The sequence below is a fragment of the Mixophyes fleayi genome, chromosome 4, assembly GCF_038048845.1.
Source record: "Mixophyes fleayi isolate aMixFle1 chromosome 4, aMixFle1.hap1, whole genome shotgun sequence".
Taxonomy (NCBI): domain Eukaryota; kingdom Metazoa; phylum Chordata; class Amphibia; order Anura; family Limnodynastidae; genus Mixophyes; species Mixophyes fleayi.
The window spans coordinates 45,381,896-45,405,800 of NC_134405.1; the positions used below are offsets into that span (position 1 = coordinate 45,381,896).

General features: G+C 41.4%; 1 protein-coding gene across 3 annotated transcripts; it reads right to left on the reverse strand.

The window, feature by feature from the left end:
- Window positions 1–604: 604 nt before the first annotated feature.
- On the reverse strand, window positions 605–23,763 carry ANGPTL6 (angiopoietin like 6). Of its 3 annotated transcripts, none has more exons than XM_075205070.1 (6): window positions 23,643–23,763; window positions 7,283–7,899; window positions 6,468–6,672; window positions 6,023–6,216; window positions 5,172–5,442; window positions 605–1,621 (listed from the first exon to the last, which is right to left on the reverse strand). In XM_075205070.1, the coding sequence occupies exons 2-6, from the start codon at window positions 7,862–7,864 to the stop codon at window positions 1,434–1,436; spliced, it is 1,440 nt and encodes a 479-aa protein (XP_075061171.1). In that variant the 5' UTR covers window positions 7,865–7,899; window positions 23,643–23,763; the 3' UTR covers window positions 605–1,433. The 3 variants fall into 3 exon arrangements, with proteins under 3 accessions (XP_075061171.1, XP_075061169.1, XP_075061170.1); XM_075205068.1 differs by having other exon boundaries at window positions 23,639–23,763; XM_075205069.1 differs by lacking the exon at window positions 23,643–23,763 and adding an exon at window positions 11,616–11,709.
- Window positions 23,764–23,905: the final 142 nt, after the last annotated feature.

Consider the following 23,905-nt stretch of genomic DNA (forward strand, 5'->3'; position numbering starts at 1 on the left):
CACCCCATATTACGGCATTTCTTTCCTGACATTATGGTTTGATTGTGATACCCATATGTCATGGCTTTCTCAGCCACCAGATATAAAGCCAATCAAACATTTATGGGATATTCGGGTAGAAACCTTAAGAGAGTGTTTTCTGCCACCATCAACCAAGCATCAGTTTTATGACTTTCTTGTGGCGGAATGGTGCTGCTCCTGACGTTAGTAAGTTCATGACACAACACATACAGGGAGTAATGGCCCTACACCCTATATAGTGACTTTATATTGGTGTTTCCGTTTTTTGGCCTCTGTATATATTAATATAAATGGACATTTCAGACACCACTACCAGCATATAGCGTTATGGTTAGAGGCGATGCGGATATCATTACAAGCAGGGTGTCCATTAGTGAGATACTCTTTGCTTAATGTAGGATGTTCAATTGAAAGACGCATATTAATTAACATCAACAAATATTATCTGTGTATAGGTACTCCGTATCTTTATACAGTGAGGATCATAGTGTATAAATACTCAGCATTATTATACAGCGTGTTCATTATCAATATACAAATAGCCAACATCATTGTACAGAACAAATCCAACAGTCTTTGACAATTCAAAGTATATACAAACTATATTGCATCTTGAATGTACAGTAACAATTTGGCCACCCATTCACAAAAAGGATGTCTTGAAATTAGATAGAGGAAGTGTGGCTTAGTTAATGCACAGGTGAGCCTACTGTAAAGTTGTTTTGATATGCAGTAAACGAGGCACCAATAGAATTCACAAATATACATAACAGAACTTGACATTACTGTTTCTTTCATTTGAATGAAAACTATTGTTCTCTGTTGTCAGCTATTTTGGGTAACAGTAACTAAAAGAGTCTGCCTGCAGTGTCCTTTAACAGGATGACTTACAGGAAGTCTGCTGTGTGTCACCACTCACAATCTAAACATTAGACCAAATATCTTCCATTCTCATAAGCTCCTGAAGCTTGTGCATATATACTTGTGAATATTATTAGACGCTGTAATATATACATGGCCCATTCAAAAACAAACATCCAATGCGACCTGTTGAATATGATGCCAGAGGACATAATGTCACTCTTTGTGAGTGGAAGAAAAAATATTTAATCTCCAGTTACAAAAGGGTTCTTTACTGTAAGAGCAGTAAAACTATAAGTACTTGAACTGGTAGCACAGAGACTAGGTAAACTCAAAGGATTAGGCACCCTCCTAGCAAAACAGAAAATCCAGAATGTGTATAATAATATCTATGATGTGTTATGATATAGTCAAGTTGCCAATGTGGAGTGTGTAGATTGTTTTTTAGGGCAAATCTAGATGTAGCCTATGTATGTATTTATTTACTTAATTATCTCTGGATCAACTGAATAGTGACTTTGAAATGGAAATTTGAATGATGTATTAAGTCGCTATTTGTTGGGTTTTATTAGCATGGAAACCTTCTTAAGAGAGTAGGCACCGCCACGGAATTCAGCCCAGTATACTCCATCCTGGTAGCGGCTGCGGTAATGACCGCCACGGTACCACATGCCGTTAAGGTTGGAGTGGGCGCACATATTGTACCACCAGCCGCCTTTCTGAAAATGTGCACAGTTACCTTTGGAAAGACAACACAAAGGGTTAGAATAGTTACCCTGTGATTGCAGTTTGTAGCCAACACCAAAATATTTGTGCAGATAAAATATGCATGGAATTTTAAGTAAACCTCTTAAAAACAATAGTTGTAATGTTACAACTCACAGTAAAAGTCCAATAAAATTTACATTATTTTACAGCTACAAATAAGTAATAAGTACAAACAATAACTCGAAGAGACTTAGAAAAGTGAAAAAATTTAAAAGAATCTCGCCTATTTTCACTTGTTTAAGTTCCGGTTATTTGTACCTCTATATCAGTTTACTACTTTAGGGTTTATGTGTAATATTATATCATACTGAATTCTACTTTTCTTCAGCATCCAAGGGGAGACAGCGGGTACATTGGGATATAGTGTAGGGGCATGCCAGAATTATAAGAATCTTAGCAGTTGTCCATAGCTCCTCCTGTTATGCCTTCAGTTCAGTTTAAGTGCCAGGCGAAGCAAGACCTGTTTTTTCCCTTGGGCTGCTTGGCAGAATTTTTTACTTTTTATTTTATTTTAAAACTGACGGCCCCAGTGCCACAACAGTGGTTCTTAGATCCGCGACTGCAGTTGTCAGTTCTGCAGCGCACAGCGCGGATGGTTGTGCACTGTCAGGAGCGGGGCATCAGAGGTATCGAAGGGTGACTTCACTGCCACCCTTTGCTCCATCTCTGGATTCCTCTGCAGGAGCTGATTACAGCCGTTGCAGGCTGGTGCACTGGGTTTCCATACAGTGGCTTCAGGAATTGCAGTCGTTGCTTCACCGCGCACCGGAGGACGGTAGACTGTGAGTATTAACCTCTCCCAGCACAGTGCTAGGAGAGGGGTTTAGAGAGTCGCTGAGTGCCCCCAGGGATGGCTGCCTCCTTTAGTATAGGGGCAGACATTAAAGAGCTGGGGCAGGTGGGAATTACAACACCATGTAAGCCCCTGCCAGGGACTGGATTGGTGGAGGGGTTTGTCCTTCCAATCCAGTGCTGGGCCCTGGGGTGAGGTGCGTCTTTCCTTTCCCTGCACTTCCTCTCTGGTGGTCATTTCACTTTTGGAGCTCAAGCACTCCTTTTATCTGCCCTTTTATCTGTAAGGTACAAGTTTGTGAGGTTGGTTTTCTGAGTGATTAGCCCCTCAGATTATAGGGCTCTGGGGCTATATTGCAGACTCACTTTATTTTTCCGGATTGTGTGCTGCTTCTGTCCTTTATGGAATTTTTTCTTCTTGTCTGTGTCTATCCTGTCAGACAGGGGGAGATCCTAGAGGGCAAAGGCTTGGGTAATGTGCGCCTAGGGACTCTGGTTCTGACATGACGGAGCGTCCCTGGGCTAGTGTCACGAGTCAACTATGGGTGAGATTGCTCAACTAGTCCATTCCATATTTGGGGGTGGTCTTTCCAAGCTTCACTAGCAACTTTGGTACAAGGCTTGGTTTTGGTTTCCTCCACTCTAGAGAGGATTTTGGAATCCTTGTGTCATGCAGGAGTGTGGTGGCGCCCCATTCTGGCAATAAGATTCCAACTGTACTTCCCAGGCGGGGGGTGGGGGGGGAGGGCGAAGTGCTTGTTGGGTCAGATGAAGTCACCGCTGACCGTCGGGTGGAGGAATAAATATGAGCTGTGCACCTGGTATTAGACATCATAGAGAAGGCAGCCCCAGAGACAGCGGAGCCTTCTCTGTTTAAGCGAAGGTCGAAAAGCTCTCTTTCCCCTCTTCTTTCCAATTGGATGGTTTGTTGGGTGAGGCTTGGAAGTCAGCATCGGAAGTTCCAAGTGTCCTGTAAGCTGTAGTCCCTTTATCCTATTCCCTCTGAAGATATTACTAAATGGGAAACGCCTCCAAGATTAGTTGCACGGTTGTCTAAGACAACTACCATAAGGTCGAAAGCGTACTTAAGTCCATGTTTGTGGCAGCAGGTGACTTCTTGAGGCACACCTTGGCATTTGCTTGGGTGAACAAATGTATGGAACGCCAGCATATATATATAAAGTGTTCTTACTACTGGACAAGATTCTTGCCTTGCCGAAGATGGTAAGGTCTATATTGGCTGTCGAGCAGACTTCGGTACACTTCTGCATGAGGTCCAGTATGCTCAGTTCCATATGAGGTAGTTTCAACTGAAACTTCGCTCTAAATGGAACAGATCTTGGCTGAACCTTTCCAGTCAGGTGTTTTGTCTTTCCCCATGGGTGCGCCAGTCGCACTTTTATTGGCTGCAGGAGGACACCTTCTGCAGGGGTCACCCATTCTCAGTGCCTTCAGGTGAGCAAAGCAGTATGTCTTCACACCCATTTTCAGGGACTTTGGACCCTGGAAGAATCCAAGCTTCCAATTAATGGGTTGGAAATGCAAGCAGTGTTCTGCACTCTGGTTAGTAACGACCATTTGCTGCTGAGCAGGGGAGTGAAAATACAGTTGGACAATGCCACACATACCTCAATCACCAGGAGCAACAGGAGTTCACTAGCCATGCGAGAGACAGACAGGATCTTTCAATGGGCCAGAAATGGGTGGATAATTGGGAGGCCAATTTTCTGAGCAGACAGACTCTGCACCCTGGCAAGTGGTCTCTGCATCCAGAGTTGGTTCGCTAGAATGTGGACATGTGGGGTTAACATGCCGACATGGGGGCCTCTTGGTTGAATCTAAAGTAGTGTCCACATTAATCAAGATATTGTCATCCCAGTTCTGACCAAGAGTAAGTCTTCAGAGGATGTGACTTCTATTTGTTTTCTTGATATGGTCAGAACTTATGTGCGTAGGACTCAAAACGTGCAAAGGACTGAGGATCTTTTGGTTCTCTATGATGTGCACAAAAGAAGCTGGACATCTGTATTCCTTTAGGCTTATTGCGTAACAGGACAGCCTATTCCAGAGAATCTTCAGGCTCACACCACTAGGATCGTGAGTGCTTCCCGCATGGCTTGGAGCATCGAATGTGCAGCTGTGTTGGGCGGCTACCTGGTTCTCTGTCCACACTTTTACCTGATTCTGCAAGTTCAATGTGTTTTCTTCAAAGGATGCCAGACTGGGGAGAAAGAAGTGTTCCCATCCGTGATGGCAGTTTTGAGACATCCCCAATGTAACTTGTCCCCCAATGGATACTGTAGGAAATATGATTTATATACTTAAGTTAAATCCATTTCTCCTAGTCCATTGGGGGACACCGGGTGTCCACCCTTTATGCTCTGGGTTCTCCTTTTGTGTGACATGTTTGGTTTGGTTTTGTTCAGGAGGATGTTGTTCCATCCTTTCTGTTCATTTCTTTCTCTATATTTCCCCTTTTCCATGGGGACTGGTTAAACATAAACTCAATGCCTTAGTGGAGAGTGGTACAGGAGGGGGGGGGGGATATGGAGAACTGTTAAGATTCTTAAAATGCTTGGATCCCCTACACTATACCCCATTGTACATCAATGGACTTAAATGGATTTAACGTAAGTATAAAAATTCAATTTTAAGTGCTGTAGAGCTTCCATCATGAAGTAGAATGCCTCTACTTCAAAAGAAACAAATAGTTTTGCCATATTACTCACCCGAGTACGAATCTCTATCCTTGTCCAAGGTGCTAAACTGTTTGTCATTGTGCCAGGATAAGGAGTCTCCAGCAGTGCCACGATACTGGCCCAGCCGCAGCCTGTAGAAATCAGTCTCTGGTTCCAAACGAAAGTGGTCATACTCGGCACTAACTTGTCTACCCTGCCAGTCTTCCATGAGGATGAGAAGTTTATAGCTCTCTTGGCTGGTCAACCAGTGAATATTTTCAAGACCCAACCAGTATTCACTGTCCAAATTACCAAACCCGTTCTGTGTAGGTGTACAGGACAAAAAATAAGAAGTATGGATGAATTAGTGAAAATATAGGAATACAATTACCAATGCAACATAAAAACAACAGCAACAATAAAAGGAGTACTAAAGACTCTGTAAAAGTAATACATATGGGACAGACCTTTTATACTATAATAAAATTAAAGCAAAATTTTGCTTATTATTCAATCTCGGTTTCTCTAGTACTAGAATATAGAGTGTACTAAACCACAAATTAGATTTTTCAAATGGCCATAGATTATTTCCATAGATTATTTCTTGTAATGTCATAGAACTTTGTGTGGATTAGCTACACAATTTTTAACGTGTACTTTGCAGTCTGGAACAGACTGTATTGGCAATACAGAGACATAAATATAGAAGTTAAGAAGAAACAATGAACCCGGTAAGACCATACTTTGCTTTAAGTGTCACAACCTAAGCCTACAAGAAAAGGGATGACTTGGTAAAGCCAATGAGAGTAAAGTTTACATCATGAGGTTAGATACAATGGGTATGGTATGAGAATACTACATGTTGAAAGAGAGATGGCTAAAGACAATTAGGTTGGACTCACTTTGTAGTTATGCCAGGTGGTAAAGAAATTGGTTGATCCATCCTGTCTTCTTTGTATAACTGTCCATCCTCCTCCATTCGTCTCTTGCTCACACCATGCCTGCATGATCTGGTTGCTTCTTTCCGGCTTCAGGAGATAAATGCCACTGGACTTCTGTCCTCCCGACAAGGCATCCAGGCAATCCATCCAGGTTCCTGTTCGAGTAGATGACACTAGGTCAGTATTGACAAAATGTGATTTCCCATCTTGACTCCATTTTCTCAGATATGCCATTTACACTCCATGGCTCAGTCTTTCTTTTATCATCTATAACCTATTTATTTAACTTTTCAACTACTTTCCAATAACTCCAATATATTATATTTGTACAGTTCATGTGCTTCATCTAGTTTTTTATATTTATTTCTGTATATCTTTCTCAATGTCCATCCTATAATTGATGTACCTAATGATTTGGTGGACTCAGTTTCTATAATAACGACTGGGGCTTTGGAGGTTGACTTGGGTGCAGAGTCTACTTGTGTTTGGGATGTTTCCTTCCTAGTCGCTGTAACATCTGTTTGTTCCCCATGGATTTCATGGTTGTGCTTCTTCTTTCCATCTGAAGGATTACTGGAATCCCCGCTAGTTGGTGATGAATGGACTGGCACCTGGAAACATATTTGACATGATAGTTAAATGTTTAACTTTCAACTGAATTTGGATCCCAGTAAACAATCAGAAAATATTTAGGAAGAATTCACATAGATGACAGCTTTGGGTTTAAGAGTTTGGTGCTGGATATTTAGAAATGTATTTCATCAAGCATTTGCTCTTCTGTGCTGGGTGTCTATGAGTGTTATAGACCATTTCTCGACAATGTCCACTACTTCTTGGTCCATATATAAAAGAAGAAGAGGGCAGTATTGTCAGTTATACTCTATATTAACTGTTACACATTAGCTATGTTTTATTTTATCCTGAGATGTCCCACACTAATTAGAGGTAAGTATGCTGCTTAGCAAATGGTTTTTAGACATAACTGGTTTTTTTAGAATTATAGTGCTCACAAGATGATCCAGCTGCTCATCCTTACTGACAAGCGACCAGATTTTACCGTACAAGTACATACAGTAATCTATTAGACAGTAAGGACAAACAGCCAGATAATAGAAGGCAATCATGTATGATGACTGCATAATTGCCCAGCTAAATTGCAGTGTGAATGGGGCACCTTAACATTCGCTACACTTTACATGTTTTGATATCAAGTACACTTACTTGGTCAGCTTGATGCCGGACAATGTTTTGGAGACACTGCTCTTCTAAACGTGCTATGATAACACTCTGATTGTTGATTAATGAAGCCAGGATGTTATATTTTTCCTGGAGATCTTGGTACTTTGATGCCAACTTTAGGACTTCAGTGGTAGAATTGTCTCCTCTACTCTCACCCTGAAAGACGTCTGTTGACTCATTCTTCTTCTGAAGGACTTCATGAAAGAACTGAGTATGGAGGTGACTGAGGCGTGATCCCATGTTCCTGCTCTCTTTGCGGAGATGGTTCATCTCGGTGGCAACATCATTGTCAGCTTCAACCAGTCTCTTAAGCTCTTCTATCTCCGTCTGCTGACGGCTCAGCTCCTGTTTTAGCTCCTCAACCTCACTTCTGTTCACTCCAAAGGCTTCAGGAAACTTTGCTGTGCTGATACATACAGCCCCGTTTATCTTTTGCTGTGGCACCACGAATGTGTAGGTGCATTTGGCTCGACTAGCTGCATTGTTCTCGGAATGTTCATTTGTTAGGTGTGGTTGACAAAGGTTTGGCAGCAACGTTAACAGAAAAAGGACATAGAAGGTCATCTTGAGAATGATATGTCAATTAAACACAATGGCTCCTGTAATGGAAATCAGAATAAATGTTATACTAACTAGATTTTTATGATGCTAATTTAATAATAATCCTCTCCTAAATATTTACACTTCCTATCACGCCAATATTGTATTTATTATTGTTTATATAGTGGTAATCCTATTATCAAGTACTGTACAGAGAGTATGGAATCATTCACACCTTGCCCCGTTGGAGCTTACAATCTAAATTCCTGACCACACATACACACACAGACTAGGGCCAGTTCTATCAGAAACCAATTAACCTACCAGTATGGTTTTAGATCTGTGGGAGGAAGCCAGAATATCTGGAGGAAACCCACACCAACATGGGGAGAACATGCAAACTCCTCAAAGATAGGACCATGGAAGGAATTAAACCCATGATCCCAATGCTGTTATTATCGGAGCAGAATAATATATAATCTATACCCTTGTGTTTTACTGAATATTTATAGAAAAATTAAATTAAACCTTACAGGTTCCTTTTTTCTTCTTTAGAGGAGATCTCATCTCCTCAATCATCATAGCCACAAGTATCATTTATTTCCCTTCTCCAGACGCAACCTAGAGAACTATGTATTGGAATTGTGCTCAGGTAGGGTGTCAGTTGAGATTGATTGGTCAGCTACCGTGACTTAACCAATCATCTTAAATCATCACACTGAAGACTGATCAGACTGAAAATCCACCAGAATGCTTATCGAGATGACAGAAGTGAGGAGAGGTTAGGCATTTCCAACCACGCGTTATGCATTTTGTGATGTTTACTTGTCGAGGTAAACTAAACTAGCTCAGGTGGGCATATAAAATTTAACAATTGTTTTGTGTCATGTAGCCTTATACAGAGAAAGATTCTGACTTAGAGGAAGCTGTGTTGTTTGAGAGCATCACCGACTCTACTGAGAGAATAAGATGAATTAACCCACAGGTACTTCGGATGGTGCAAGGACCAGTCATGTGTAATCCCCCTTTAAGTTGCAGCTGACGTGCATGACACAACCCTTGTTTGGGTCCTTTGTGCAAAGACAGAGTTGGTGGGTGTGATTTCCAGGGCCTAAGGTGTCCCTGATGGTTACGGGCAGGTAGAAGCTGGCGTTAGGTAGACCCTGGCGTTTGCCTTGCTGTTCTTTGCCAACATGTTGCAGAAGGTTATTAAATAAAGCTATGACCTTGTCTTTATTTGATTTGAAGGTCATGGGAGGGGGGATAATTCAGACTGCAAAGAGGGGAGGACAAGAAAAGCATTGTTAAAAATAAAGAATAAAAATATATACCCAACATACCGAAGAAGAGCGAATGCTTATTGCTCAGCATTTAATATGTATAAAATAAGAACAATTATTAAGTGTTACATTCATCACAGAGATTAAGAGAAGTGCTACTGTGCAATTTTCCATACATACAAAACAAGATGAGATGCTCAGCATACAGAAGAGAAGTGATACTGAGCAGAATGACAGCTGATATCCTGTGCACACACACTTCTAACAGATCATTTTTGAGTTCAGTTACGTACACACCCACGAGTGAAAGGAAAAAAAAGAAAAGGAAGTAGAAAATAACATATTTCTGCTGGTAAGTGTAAGTAAGGCCAAACCTCAGACATCAAGCGTTGGCAGCTTTTCTGTGTGGTTGCAGTTTGAATCCATTCTCTTGTCTAGTTAGAATTTTTTCCAGGACAGACTGAACAAGGGAGCTGGAAACTGGGAAGGGTAGAGAATCCGTCTAGCATAGTATTATTATTCTGATCCCCTCACACTCTGCTCACGCACTGCTAGCCTATGACTAATGTACACTACAGAGGCCTCCTGCAATGTGCATATACAGCACAGGAAACTTGTGTGCTTGATAAATAGACAAAGCAAAGTTATTAATCTCAAAGACCCTATTTTCATGGGCTATCCCTGTTTATGCCATAAACTGGGCCATAGCCTATTGGAAAATTAGGTTTGCCTTCATCATCATCATTTATTTATTTATATAGCACCACTAATTCCGCAGCGCTGTACAGAGAACTCACATCAGTCCCTGCCCCATTGGATCTTACAGTCTAAATTCCCTAACGTACACAGAGAGAGAGAGAGAGAGAGATAGCAGTCAATTAACCTACTTGTATGTTTTTGGAGTGTGGGAGGAAACCGGAGCACCTGGAGGAAATCCACACAAACTCCACACAATAAGGCCATGGTTGGGAATTGAGCTCATGACCCCAGTGGTGTGAGGCAGAAGTGCTAACCACTTAGCCACCGCGCTGCTAGAAAAGTTGCTTTCCTAAAGTCGGAGTGACATAAAGGATTGGAGTGTGGTTTCGTGGATAGAGCATACCTTCCACCATTCTTCCTGGTCCTAATCAGGAAACGTGATGTCAAGCGGCAGCACCTACAAAATAGGGAGTGGACACGCATCCAAAGCGATAATCCACCACACACCCTACCCTTAAATAATAATTTCTTTGGATTGCCACGTGCACCAGTGGCAGGTGTGTGTGGCACCCGCTTACCACGGTGAGTGAGGAAATACTTCCCATCTTTCCTGCAGTGAGGGCAGAGTTGGGAGGTACAGATTGATTTTTGATTGGGAGGGTCAAAGGTGTGGTCTAATAGATACGAATTTTCCTGTTGGGATTGTTGGCCACCTGACAACTACAGCAATTTGTCACCTGACAAAATTATTATTTTCTGGGAATATCGCATCTGTTACTGTGGCTTAGTGGTTAGCACTGGGGTCATGAGTTTGATTCCTGACTATAGCCTTATCTGTGTGGAGTTTGTATGTTCTCCCCGTGTTTGCGTGGATTTACTCCAGGTGCTCCAGTTTCTTCCCACACTCCAAAACCATACTGGTAGGTTAATTTGGCTGCTATTAAATTGCCCTTAGTATGTCTTGATCTGTCTGTGTGTGTAAGGTAGGGGATTTAGATTGTAAGCTCCAGTGGGGCAGGGACAGATGTGAATGAGTTCTCTACAGCGCTGCAGAATTAGTAGCGCTATAAAAATCATCATTTATTTATATAGCGCCAGCAAATTCCACAGCGCTTTACAATTGGGAACAAACATTAATAAAACAATACTGGGTAAGACAGACAGGTAAGAGAACCCTGCTCACAAGCTTACAATCTATGGGAGAATGGGAGTTTGAAACACAAGGGCATGTGCTACATCATATTGCACACTGGACCAGCTAGAATGCAAAGGTATAAGTATTGAGTGGGCTGTGTGTGTAGCAATGTTGGTCAGAGGGTTGTTGTCTTGTGTTAGCTGTGTAGAGGGTGGTAATAGGGTAACCCAGGGAGATTAAGATGCTGGTTGAGGAATATCATAAGCTTGATGATCCCTTGGACTTCATGCTGATAAATCTGCAACAGGGATGAGTGTACTGTTTCGGCAAATGTATACTACAAACTCTTTTTCCTTGTGGTTTATTTTAAAACTAGATTCAACTGCAATGAAAACTATTCAGATAAAATACTGTTAATAATACTGCATCTAATTAAGTTGTCACATTGGACCCCATTTAGATTTGGCACACTGATCCTCATTTGCAGTCAGATGCAAGTCCAGTTCCCTGCCTTAATAATATACATTGTTTTACGTCAGAGGTGCGGTAAAACAAAGTGGAATATACATTGAAGCACAATTCACACTCACCCCCTCCTGTGCCTGTAGAGGTGGATTGGGGGTGTGCAAGCACAAATTGTTTACAATATGATTATACACACCTATTTAGAGTAGGTTGCCTCTCCGGATATGCCTGTTAGGAGGTGAAAAACGTGTGGCTCCCTTTGCTTGGTGCTAATAATGTTGATCCTCAGACATATCTTTGGTAATAAATAAATAAATGAAAAGGCAAATAATAATAATAAAAATGCATGCAACTCAAAATGCACCATACTTGCCGACTTTTAAAATCACCCCTGCAGAAGATCCCATAGGGGAGGTCAGGTGACACTTGCTGTGAAATACAGAAATTCACGACATTGCATAGCGGAGGGTGGGGCATGATGATGCGATTTGCATCATTAAGCTCTACCTCCACCAAGACACAGAGGGGAAGTGCCTTTTCTTCCAGGAGTCCTGGAGGGCTTCCCGAAATTCAGTAAACTCACGGAAATTCCAGGAGAGTAGGCAAGTGTGAATACACACATTTTTGTGGCCGTAATTTTCCCTGCACGTTTGGGCAGCCAAATTTTAGCCTACTGTAACAATATTTGTATTTAACACTTCTACACCATGATATGTATAACTAGTATAAGAAGCAAAAATATAGGTAATTTAGGGCTGAATAACATGCTGGTTAGTATTGTTCGTGTTGGGATCCCAGCTTATAGATTGCATTAGGGTCATGTTAGGAGTGGGACATATGATGATGGGTACATACCTCCCAACATGTATAAATTTGGAGTTGGGACAGAGTACATGTGCCGCCATAGAGCACACATAAGAGAAGGACGTGACTGCACCTCACAGGACCAAGTCACATTGGAGGCGTGTCACATGCTCTAGAGGCATGTCAAGTGCTGGCCCGCCCACACCCCCCTTCCCTTACCATAATAACACCCCTTCCATGCTGCACATACTGCCTTTGGTATGCTTGGCTTTGAAGGGCCATAACTCTGGGGGACATATATTTCAACTGTCCCTGAATCGACTGTCCCACCTAAATCAGGACTCATGGTGGTATACAGGTATTGAATCAAGCCCCACTGCTAATGGGTTTTGGTAATTATTTTAATGACATATTCAACTTCCAAAAGTCAGCCTAATATGCTGCAAAAACCAATGTATTGTGCGTTTTATTGAAACCATACATAAATCGTACATACGCACGTCTGCATTCAATGAGCGGATCTGACGTTACATCTGTGGATAAATATGGTTCTAGGTGCACTCTGTTCTAACAGACAGTATTCTGCAGGATACTTCCAATATATATGTGGAATATAAAGTCCCAAAAGAATGCACAGAAAAAACATTAATTATTGCCACCTGTCAATAATATAGTCATTAATGACAAAACATTTAAAAATATATATTTTTTGCATTTTTCTTATCAATAAAATACATTTATTAGGATGTTATGCATGTCTACTGTACATAAAATGTATTTTTACAGTTGCTCCTTATTTAAAAAACATGTTCTAGCATACGTATGCGACTGTAGTAATCATCACTTACACCTGACCTGTAGCTGGTGCAAGTGATATGAAAGAAAAAAGTTGTGCCTTGGAGATGCTCAAAGCTTGAATTAGAGGCTGCAGCATGCGGTTGAGCCTGACACGCCCTTAGTGTACGCCCAGTCCCCTCCCCGCTCTGCCCTTGAGATCAGTTTTACGCAAAATACGGCACATATCAGCATTTACGTGCTCTAATGAGTCAGGCCCATAGTCTGCTGTGGAGCACTGATACATTTCATGCAGCCTTGTTATAATACAGAGACCTCTAGTGGCCTGGTAGCATATTGCAGAAACAAACAAATATAACAAGTTTTGTATACATTAGATAAGCAAGCAGGGTCGGAAAGTCAGTCTGTGTTGGGTAGGAGCAAAGAAAAAGATATAATGCATATTATACCACTATAATTTATAGTAATATCGGTATGAGAAGCTTCATAGATAGTATTATACAAATAATAGCAATGTTACTTTCTCAACTGAGTGCAATGCTGTGGCACATTTACTGCATTGTACCATTATATGGGGGTCTATGAACTCTTTCAGATATTAGGGGATTAGGATGGGATGTTTCACTCACTGGGGCCAAGAAAGATTTAGTTATACAACTGCACGGAAGGCTGAGTTTTGCTACACTAATTAGTGAACATAACATTAATCGTGATTTGAAGGGCTGCCAAACTTCAGTAAATTACTCACTCTGAGTAAAAAAATTTACATTTTTCATCCGTCTTTCAGAACTAAATTAAAGCTCACTATGAAGTAGACTTCATCTTGATGCTATATTAATACGCACAAAAGTGTTACACCATTAATTGGGAGATTGCTTTGGGCTGTGTACTTCTTATTTTCAATCCCTTAGTCCTATTTTATTTTGGTTGCTGCTTTTAAATTTAGTTCTGGACAAATTCTGATATAGAACATTACACTAATCTGTCAGTAATAACACTAGCTATCAGGAAAGTTTGATAAAAGTATTGGTAAATAATTTTTCACCCTACCACAGTTTTTGCAATTTTACTAGAAACATCATCATCATTTATTTATATAGCGCCACTAATTCCGCAGCGCTGTACAGAGAACTCATTCACATCAGTCCCTGCCCCATTGGAGCTTACAGTCTAAATTCCCCTAACATACACAGACAGACGGAGAGGGAGACAGAGACAAGGGGTCAATTTTGAAAGCAGCCAATTAACCTACCAGCATGTTTTTGGAGTGTGGGAGGAAACCGGAGCACCCGGAGGAAACCCACGCAATTGTTTCCCAATTAGTGATTTTTTTTCAAATCTGCCCATCCCTAGTAGGAAAGACAGTTCTGGCGTCCGTCACTCTCGTGATTAATTTAAGCCACAAACAAAACTAAACTGAGAGAGAGGGAGAGACTGGGGTCAAGTTTGATAGCAGCCAATTAACCTACCAGTATGTTTTTGGAGTGTGGGAGGAAGCTGGAGCACCAGTAGGAAACCCATGCAAACACAGAGAGAACATACAAACTCCACACAGGCAAGTCCATGATTGGGAATTGAACTCATGACCCCAGTGCTGTGAGGCAGAGGTGCTAACCACTAGGCCACTGTGCTGCCCCATTTTGTTTACTTAAATTTCTTTGTTATCCTTTCTTATTTTATTTGTTTCCTTCCTTTCCTGTTAGCATATGCTGCCTATTCCTGGTGACATCAGTGTACCAAGTAGAGGGAGGACATCGGGTTTATGTATGTAATAGTAGTTCTATGGAGAAAGGTGAATCCTGCTGCTACTATGTAATGGTAGCAGACTTGAGGGGTCAACCTTTATAGTGTACGGAGCACATACATCATGTTTGTACAAGGTCTAAAAAGCAGCCCCGGTGTACAACGTAGACCAGTACCAAATGCAATGAGACTTCATTGTTCACTAGTTGTCATGTATGTATTGTTACCACCACTGACCCGCTACAGTAGCGATTGCAGAATGTGCACATTTTTTATTAAAAGCAGGATAGGGAAACTCCCTGACCATGTTAACAAATGTTTGGGAGCAAAGATCAGAAAAAAAACGCTCTCAAGTATATTGGCAGATGTCAGAATTGCCAGATTGCCAGTTTGAGCCTGAAATACAGAAACTATCTTGCGAGATCATCTATAATTCTTGTTTGAGTTCCTGCCATGCAGACGTTTTAAGATTAGATTCCTGACGCATTCTTAAAAAAAAATATATAATGTAATCCCCTGTCACTGAGTGTAGTGTGGGGTACAAAGGTTGCACAGTGCACCTCCTTCTCCAGCCCTGGCTAGCTGATGGACATGGGTGTAAATGGCCGGTGGGTCCCTGCACATGCAGGTGTTTCTTTGTAAGTAGTGGGACACAGGTGATGTCACTTTGTGATGCAGTGCAATAAACGTTAGAATAATATTAGGGTTAAGATTATAACCCTAATCTTAACCCTAATATCCCTAACACCCCTAACCCCTAAAATAGTACTTACCTGTCATAAATGACAGGTGGCTCCGGCCATCGCCGCCTTAAAGGGCACTCACACTTGAGGATGACGTCATTTTCGGGAGCCAGCAAGACAGCGAGTCGGCATCTGAAGATATCTGCATTCCGGTAAGTACTTCTTTTGACAGGCCGCCCTCCTGTTCAGTCGGAGTCCTCGTGTCGTCATATTTTCTGTCAGGTTAGTCAGTAACGTAAATAGGTACTACACCCCTTGTAGCAACACTCACTCCAGGGTCTCTTCCATGCAGAATGTCCCCCTCTCTCTCTCCGCGGGTTCTCTTCAGCAATATATGGGGTTCTCCCCCCCACTGGGATTTGGGACTCCTCCCCTCTGTATATGCAGCCACACTACTGCATGCAGCAATCCCCATTTCTCGTCTGGGGTCTTTCCCCTTATGGGCTCCCCTACTCTTGCTTAGGGGACAGTAGTGATTGTCTCTAGGCAGAAGCCTCCACTCACCCACTCCTGGGACATCCATCTCTACTGTGCCAGGGTCCCCAGCTTTCACATCAGTTCTACTGGTCCTGTCCCTATCTCTTCTGTCCCCAGCTTTCACATGATCCCTGGGTGTCTCTCTCCCCCCTTGCTGACAGCCCCTCCTTCCTCTCACTCTGTCCCTAGCAGACTGAGCTGGGTTATCACAATAGCAACCCGCTTGTGTCACTTTTCACAAACACCTAACTTGTCCTCTAGTTGACCCATCCTGTAATCACTGGGGTGCAGGGATTACTAAAATGCCACTAGGGGGCGTTACAATAAGTTAATTGTTTATTCAAAAAATAGAGTACCGACGCACCAGGAGATCATATATGCAGTCTTATATCACTCAATTAATATAGCTATCAAATGACTGGAATGGTGCACCCTACACATGTAAGGCTAATTAATACAGATCAAGGGAGATGAATTAGAAGCAAAACTTGTTTGGTAAGGGCACTCTATGATGGTAACATTAATTAAAACTTACATTTTATTAGTTCATTAAAATACTATTGTAGTCCCTAAATAATACCTGAATGACACTAGTAGCAAAATAAAAACACAAAAATAATACGTAATATACTTGAGTGTTAAATAATATAACTAAACAAAATAAATTAAAATGGCAGTTAAAAACTTCCAATCCTTGCTGTTAGTGATTATTATCCTTCTAAATTTTCATACATATAATTCCTATATAAAGAGGTATTCAAGATCCTCACGCTGCTAAGATACCCATTAATGTATAAAGGTTATCAGGGATCATACATATGGACATATTGGATTAATACCAAGAGAGTAAAAAATTGTATTAGTCCTTTTGCGAGAAACACCTGTTTATGTATACAGGTTGTTTAGGTCATTTGGAAAAATAGAGATATATATAAGTATCATACCCAGCCTCGGACTGGCCTGCCGGCCAGCCGGGCTGTAGACCGGTAGGCCCAGCCGCGATTAAGCCCCGCCCCCTCCGACATTGGGGCGGAGCTTGCAGGGAGCACCTCGTAGACGGTCGTCTGTGGCGGCAGTGTAAGAAACACACTACCGCGCAGGCGCAGAGAGCCGTGCCTTGGCTCTCTGCGCCTGCGCGGTAGTGTTTTGTGAACTTCAGCAGGGGAGGAGGACGGAGTTTCTACCGCGGCTGTCTTCTTGTCACTAGCCGCGCCGCCCAGAGGAGCAGGATGCCGGAGCTTTTCAAGGTAAGGTAAGTGGCAAAACGAGGGGTTACTATTACTACTCGTTTCCCACAGTGAATGAGGGTTACTTTTCACCTCTTTTTTTTCCCCCTCTTTGTACTGCAGTCTGCAGGTACTGTTAAATTGCACACAGATAGCTGACTAGCATTCACCATAAGTGTGTACAATGCTCTGGATCTTAGGAAAAAGCTATAAAGGGTTAAGTAAAATCAGCAGTGATTAGACTCCTTTGTTGACATTTATTGTGGGAGTCTATTACATTCAGAATTTGTGGAGCAACAACCAATGTGAGGTCCAGAAGTAATGCGTAGCACCTCACTCCCTGCCAATCGAGGAGCCAGAATTGGGAGTGCCCAACCTGTACCCAGAAGCCTCCACAGGAGGGGGATCCAGGTTAACCAGTACTAGCAAGAGGTTACGACTCATGCTGTACCAACAAGATGCAGAGGCTGCAAGGACCAGATATCTTTTTCCTCATTGCCTGTGAGCCTTGTATAAGCGTGTGCCCCAAAAACAGGCTGTCATTGGAGCAGGACTGCCTTGCTGGCTGTAAGAGGGGGAGAATGCTAGTAACCACAGGACTGTGCCCAGGGGTTGGCTAAAGAGAGACTGATAATTATAACGTATTCAGTTGTTATGGTATAATTGTTTAACCTTTTAATAAAAAGTACTATAGCTCCGTTGTGTTAAATAAACTTAAGTTTTCATTATTCAGATGTTTGCCTGGATGTGAAAATACCAGTGTACACAATTAATGAAAAACTTTTGTTTTATACATCACGGAAACATTATCATTGTAAAATTCTGTAGATGGTTTAGCCAAACGGTATTGTCACAAGGCTTAGCAAGAGAGTTCCCCTGCTTTGGTTCTATACACTGTTAAAAACACCACAACTCCTGGGAAACAATAAAGAATATATATGTATATATAGTGTGAATTGAGAGTACTATAGCTGCACAGAGAACACTAAATGCTGAGTTGGTTTGGGTCTATAGTTGAATGTGGGGCTGAGTGTGGGGAGGGGGGCTATCTATTAAATGTGAATATTAATTATTTAATGCTAGGAATGGTAGTGGGAAATGGCTGTATTAAACGTAAATGCTATTGATTTATTGCTGGGGCCGTTTGGAGGGAGGGTAATAGGTTTATTTATTAAATGGGAATACTATTAATTTAATGTTGGGGTTGGTTGGACGGAAATAGATCTATTTATCAAATGTGAGTGCTATTACTTTAATGTTGAGGCTGGAGAGAGGCCTAATTATTAAATGTGGGTGCTGTTGATTTAATGGCAGGGATGGTTGGCGTTTCTAAATGTACCAATTATTTTTTCCAAATAGGGCCCTCAACATTCCAGGATGCAGACAAGCCGCAACTAAAGAAACCAGCAGCCACAGGTGGTAAAAGTGACAACAACAGGTAGGACAGTCTGTCAAATGTTCTGAGTCTAGTGTAGGCTTGGCTAACCTGTGGTACTCCAGGTGTTGTGAAACTACAAGTCCCAGCATACGCTTCCAGCAATAAGCTGCTATATATTGGCAAAGCATGCTGGGACTTGTAGTTTCAAAACACCTGGAGTGCCACAGGTTAGCCAAACCTGGTCTAGTGGGACAATCCTGATTTTTGGTGACTGTTCTGCCCAATCTAAGAGGCAGGTCAAGACTGTTTATTCTTTATACACACACTGCATTCTTTATATACTACACTAAGGTGCTAGCTGTCCTTTGTGGGCTGACCGCTCCCCCTCTAGTGTATGGTCCCGCCTCTATGATGGCTGACCACACCACCTCTGGTGGGCCCCTAGTGTTGCATTCCCGGTGGGCCCTTCATGCCCCAGTCCGACACTGATCATACCTCTCTAGTATGTGACTAATTACTAGGTTGATTGTAATGATTCCTATAGATAATCACATTACAATATGTCCATAAGAAATATTCTAAAATTTTTGTTTTGTATTCACAGATTGCTGAACACCATATCATGGGGTATATAGGTTATATAATAATGTTATTAGTTCATTGCTGTTAGCCAGACAGGTATTCTAGTGAGATATATATGAAGCTCACTTTTACCCTAAGCATTAATTGTAAATTGACTCAGTTCATTTTACTTTGAATAGCGACATATGGTACTATGTATTACTACCGTTTCAACAAAATTATCAACTCCTTCCAATTCACAGAGTCACTAGATAGCTACATGGAGCTTAAAGATATTTCTAATATTTTTCCTTTGTAAAGGTTAATCAAACATCCATCTCTGTTAAGGCATATATCAAATTCACTCCTGCCATGAATATTCAATTGATGCGTGACCTCCGATCAGCTGTTATTTCTGGCTCGGACCAGCGTGTAATAATCACTGATCCTACTACCAAACTGTCTCTATGTTAAGCAGAATGCCCTCCCAGATCTTATCCTATATCAAAGGAAGAGCAGCGTTTATAGGGTCTAAGTCATTAACACAGCGAGGCGAACGCCAATGATAATCCACGACTTAGAACTTTAATATGTATTGGGTCTAATTGTCTCTCTGTCAGATTGATGACCTTAAGTGATGTATCTAATGTATTTAACGTCTGTAATTAATTGATCTGTATTAATAGGTTAATTGTACCTAGTATGTGGAGATACATATATTACATATAGGGGGGAATTCAATTCCGGCTGCGCACATTACCGCCTAGTATGTTAAGGAATCTTCTCTCATTTTCCTGCATACTTCTATGGGATGCGGGGAAAATGATCAATAGCCACGGAATGCCTTTGTGGACCGTTCCAGAGGCACTCCACAGCACATCACTTCCAACGGAATTCCACCCATAGTGGTAGATTTATCAACCTACCGAAACAGGAAGAGTGGAGGTGTTGCCCATAGCAACCAATCAGATTCTAGCTATCATTAATCTGGTACATTCTAGAAAATTATAGCTAGAATCTGAAAAATTACACCTTCACTTTTACTTTTTAGGAGGGCTGATAACTCTACCCCATAGTTTTATGCTACTGCTCTCCTATGAGCTAACTTAAGAGAGCTATGGTTGTCTACATAGTAACCTACTCTGCTGGAATTCCCATTAGACTCCACAATTAGGGTAGGATCTCCCAGGCTCCTGACAGTACAGACAATTCTCCTGCAACAGCACTTACCAGTCTGCTACAGGCAGGGACATGTCGTTATAACGCAAGTCATGTCTTCAAGCCCAGCCAACCTCAATGAACAGAGTGGGTATGGGAGTCATCATATGCCTTGCCTCCCCCTTTCATGTCTGTAAGCCACTCTTTCACCTGTTTTATTATGAGGGAATTTTAGCACCTTATTAAGAATGACAGGAGAGTTCTGAGATAATAGATTTATTAAACAAAACACTGTAGGGCCAGTTTCTCTGTGCAGGCAGTTTGCTATATCTTAACAGAAACTAGGTCCTAGTCCTGTAATATTATTAGGCATTTGTTTATTTGTATCATAGCAAAATAATACAAAGTGATTAATAAAAACCGGTTTTGTGTGCCTTTAGCCTTTTTGAGATTCCATGATAAGAGTAAATTGTAAAGACTTTGCATTTAGTATGGATGTTACGGCTTGCCTTCTGAATTAGGGTTCCAGATTATGAGCTTACTTAGTAGCGGGGGCAGGCTGGGCTGGGGGGCATCTCCCCTAGTGGGCTATCTTGGGCTGGTTCACTTGGCCACCTGCATTTTTTGTCTTTAAAATGTTCCTAACAGGCAGCTGAGTCGAGCCTAAAATTTGCCAGCCCTCCCCTGCTTGGAAGCCAGGATATTGTGGTACACCAATTAAGGAAACTTTTCCTCCCATGGTGGTCTACAGTTTAAGATGGGTACACACTACAGGTTTTTCATCTGGTTACCGTACCAATCATACGATAAACTACGTGTATCGCATTAGTGTGTATGCTCCCACAATCGTGTTTAATTGTACTAAAGCACATTGTATCATTTGATTTGAATTTATAACTGAACAACAAGATTCTATAAACAATGCTGGGCAAATTACGAAGTGTGTACACACTCATAACCGGCACTGTAGGCAGATCTCCATGGAGTTGACAGTCACGATCGTTTCTGCCGATGGTGATGATAGATGAAGAGCATAGATCTGAAGGTAAATCGTGTATAGTGTGTACACATGAATCGGCATCCTGATCGGGACTTTCAGACGTTGGTAAAATTGTTAACAATATCGCATCGGGAGAAATTCTCTGTAGTGTGTCCCCAACCTTACACCTGATGTGGAAATAAGTTACACCTCTCTGAACAAACATACCCACAATTTGTTGCATAACTTACACCAGTAGTTTGAGCTACAGACATCTAACACTTGCGGACCCTTGTGCATTGTGAGGTAGATCAGGGGCCTTTCCGTGCAAGTTCACTACAGTACAGGTATGGAGACGTAACTTAACAAGCTTTCTGAGCTGTCTACATATGTAACGTGAGAATTATGTCTGAATAATATGTTTCATAGGCATATTTTTATGCCCAAACTAAGTAGGTGCATATTTTATGCTTGTCATGTAACTAAAGCGTGTTGGTTATGTCCATATTAAGAGTTGAGACGACCTAGCACAATGCTACTTAATTTGCGACCTTGTATATTTGTGCAGGCACAAGTTAGCAAACCTACATACAGCTCTAATCACCCTCAATGTATCTTAAAAACTGAAAAATGTCAAATATAGTATCAGATGCTCACAAAGTTAATATAATATCCAGCGTTTTACATACTTGAGATGCAGCGTTCCTGATCTGATGATCCCCAGGATGCATTTGGAATGTTCACAAGGGGAGGGTCATTGACAGCGTTCCTACCTGTTTGAGACTGGTGTGGTAACATTGCAGACTTTGAGGCGCTTATCAATATTAACGCCAATCGTTAAGTATGTAAAACGCCATATTTTATATTAATGTAGTAAACTCCACCCGATAGTTTTGAACTTTTGTGTATTTTGTAATGTTACAAGGTGTCTTTTCATAGCTATTTATATTTTAGCAGATGTTGATGTCCTTTACATGGTAAAATAATGAGCAAAAGTTGAATGGAGGAAGGCTGACAGCCAAAAGATAAGGTGACAGTACACAGGCCTGGGAAAGAAGCCACATTGTAGTAAGAAGCCCCAAAGGTCAGCAATGTTTATGTGATGGGGCTATCTGTTCTTATACTTACTTGAATGGAAAAGAATAAGAAATTAACTCTTTTATACCCAGAAATGTCCCAGGGCCCTTTCACTCTAATATAACAATGTGTATTTTTTTTCTAAATATGTGCATTGTCAGCCATGCACTGTGGTTATAACAGGTAGTCGTTCCCAAGTTAAGTTTTATACATGCACTTTAATATAAAACATGGGTTTTTGAAGCTGCAGTCTTGTAAAAGTAGGACACATACCATTTCAAATACATGTATATAGCTGTATAAATGTCTACCCATTCACACATGCTTTAGGTGTATTTATGAAACCTGAATTTAGGCTAAACCAGTGTGTTTGAGGCATGTGTGAAAGGGCTCTCAGTCACTCGCTGAGTCCAGAATGGAGACAGCACTGCAGAATATGTTGTCCTCTACATATTGTCCACTGTTTTATTTAGTGACACGCAAACTTTTTTATTCACTCTTTTTTTAGTTATAAAAGGCATCAACAAGTAAAAATAGTTACACTTATGCTGTGTAGTTCCATTTAAAGGAGATCATGTATTTAAAGGGGATCATGCTCAGTATGTGCACACACATACTGGGCAGCTTTGTAGTAACGCTGCGATTTAGAGTTGAACTAGAGTGCGTCCCCTCTCACTGTAAATGTGTCTGCACAGTTTAGATTTGTCCTTCCCACTGCACGGGTTTTGCTCAGGGTAAAATTTGCACCTTGTAGCTGGATCTACTCCTAGGGGTAAATGTATTAATGTCCGGATTCTTCAACTCCGGCGTGTTCAGCATCTTCGGCAATTAAATTTAAAGCTGCGCTGCCTTGTAAAGGGAAGTTTCCCTTTACAATGCAGTGCCACTTTAAATTTAATCGCCGAAGACGCTGAACACGCCGGAGTTGAAGAATCCGGACATTAATACATTTACCCCATAATGTTAAATATGTCTAGTTTTTTTTTTCTCCACAATTGGTTTTGGGAAATATAGAACCCAGTCCTTTAAGTCACTTTTGTTTGATGTTAAATGTACACAGGAAAAATTGCTGCAGAGACTATGGTCATCATAAGAGGGGAGAGATAGAATTTAGACCACCAATGATACATATAAACAGTCATTAATATGGTGACCAATATAGTAATCCATCAGGGGTGCTACCTATTATGGAACAAGAGAACTAGAGAAACAGACGACTTGGCATTTACAAGTTATTGTCAGTGAGTATATCCAGTAACATGATTAGTAATAAAGCACTTACCACTTAGATGTCAGAAGCTTGTTCCGTGCACAGCCAGAATTATCCCATAGATGCTCAGCTTGCACTGTAGGGCTGTGATCTCAAAGTGGGAGTTGTAGACACTCTCTCTCTGTTTATTTAGGATTGAGGGCTGGGGATAGGCAGCTATTACAGATAATCCCTGAGCCAGCCCTCTCTCTCTCTCTCTCTCTAAACAGGAATGTGCACGGATTCAGTGGCTGTATGACAGTCTGTCTATAATGTGCAGAATTGTCTCTCAGGTC

Bases quoted from the DNA above. Each gene is read 5' to 3' on its own strand.
- ANGPTL6 (XM_075205070.1), bottom strand. From the start codon at position 7,864: ATGACCTTCTATGTCCTTTTTCTGTTAACGTTGCTGCCAAACCTTTGT. The intron at 6,217-6,467 runs GTACATCAATTA...CTACTCGAACAG, and splicing joins TGAGTCCACCAAATCATTAG to GAACCTGGATGGATTGCCTG. The intron at 5,443-6,022 runs GTGAGTCCAACC...ACACCTACACAG, and splicing joins CCACCTGGCATAACTACAAA to AACGGGTTTGGTAATTTGGA.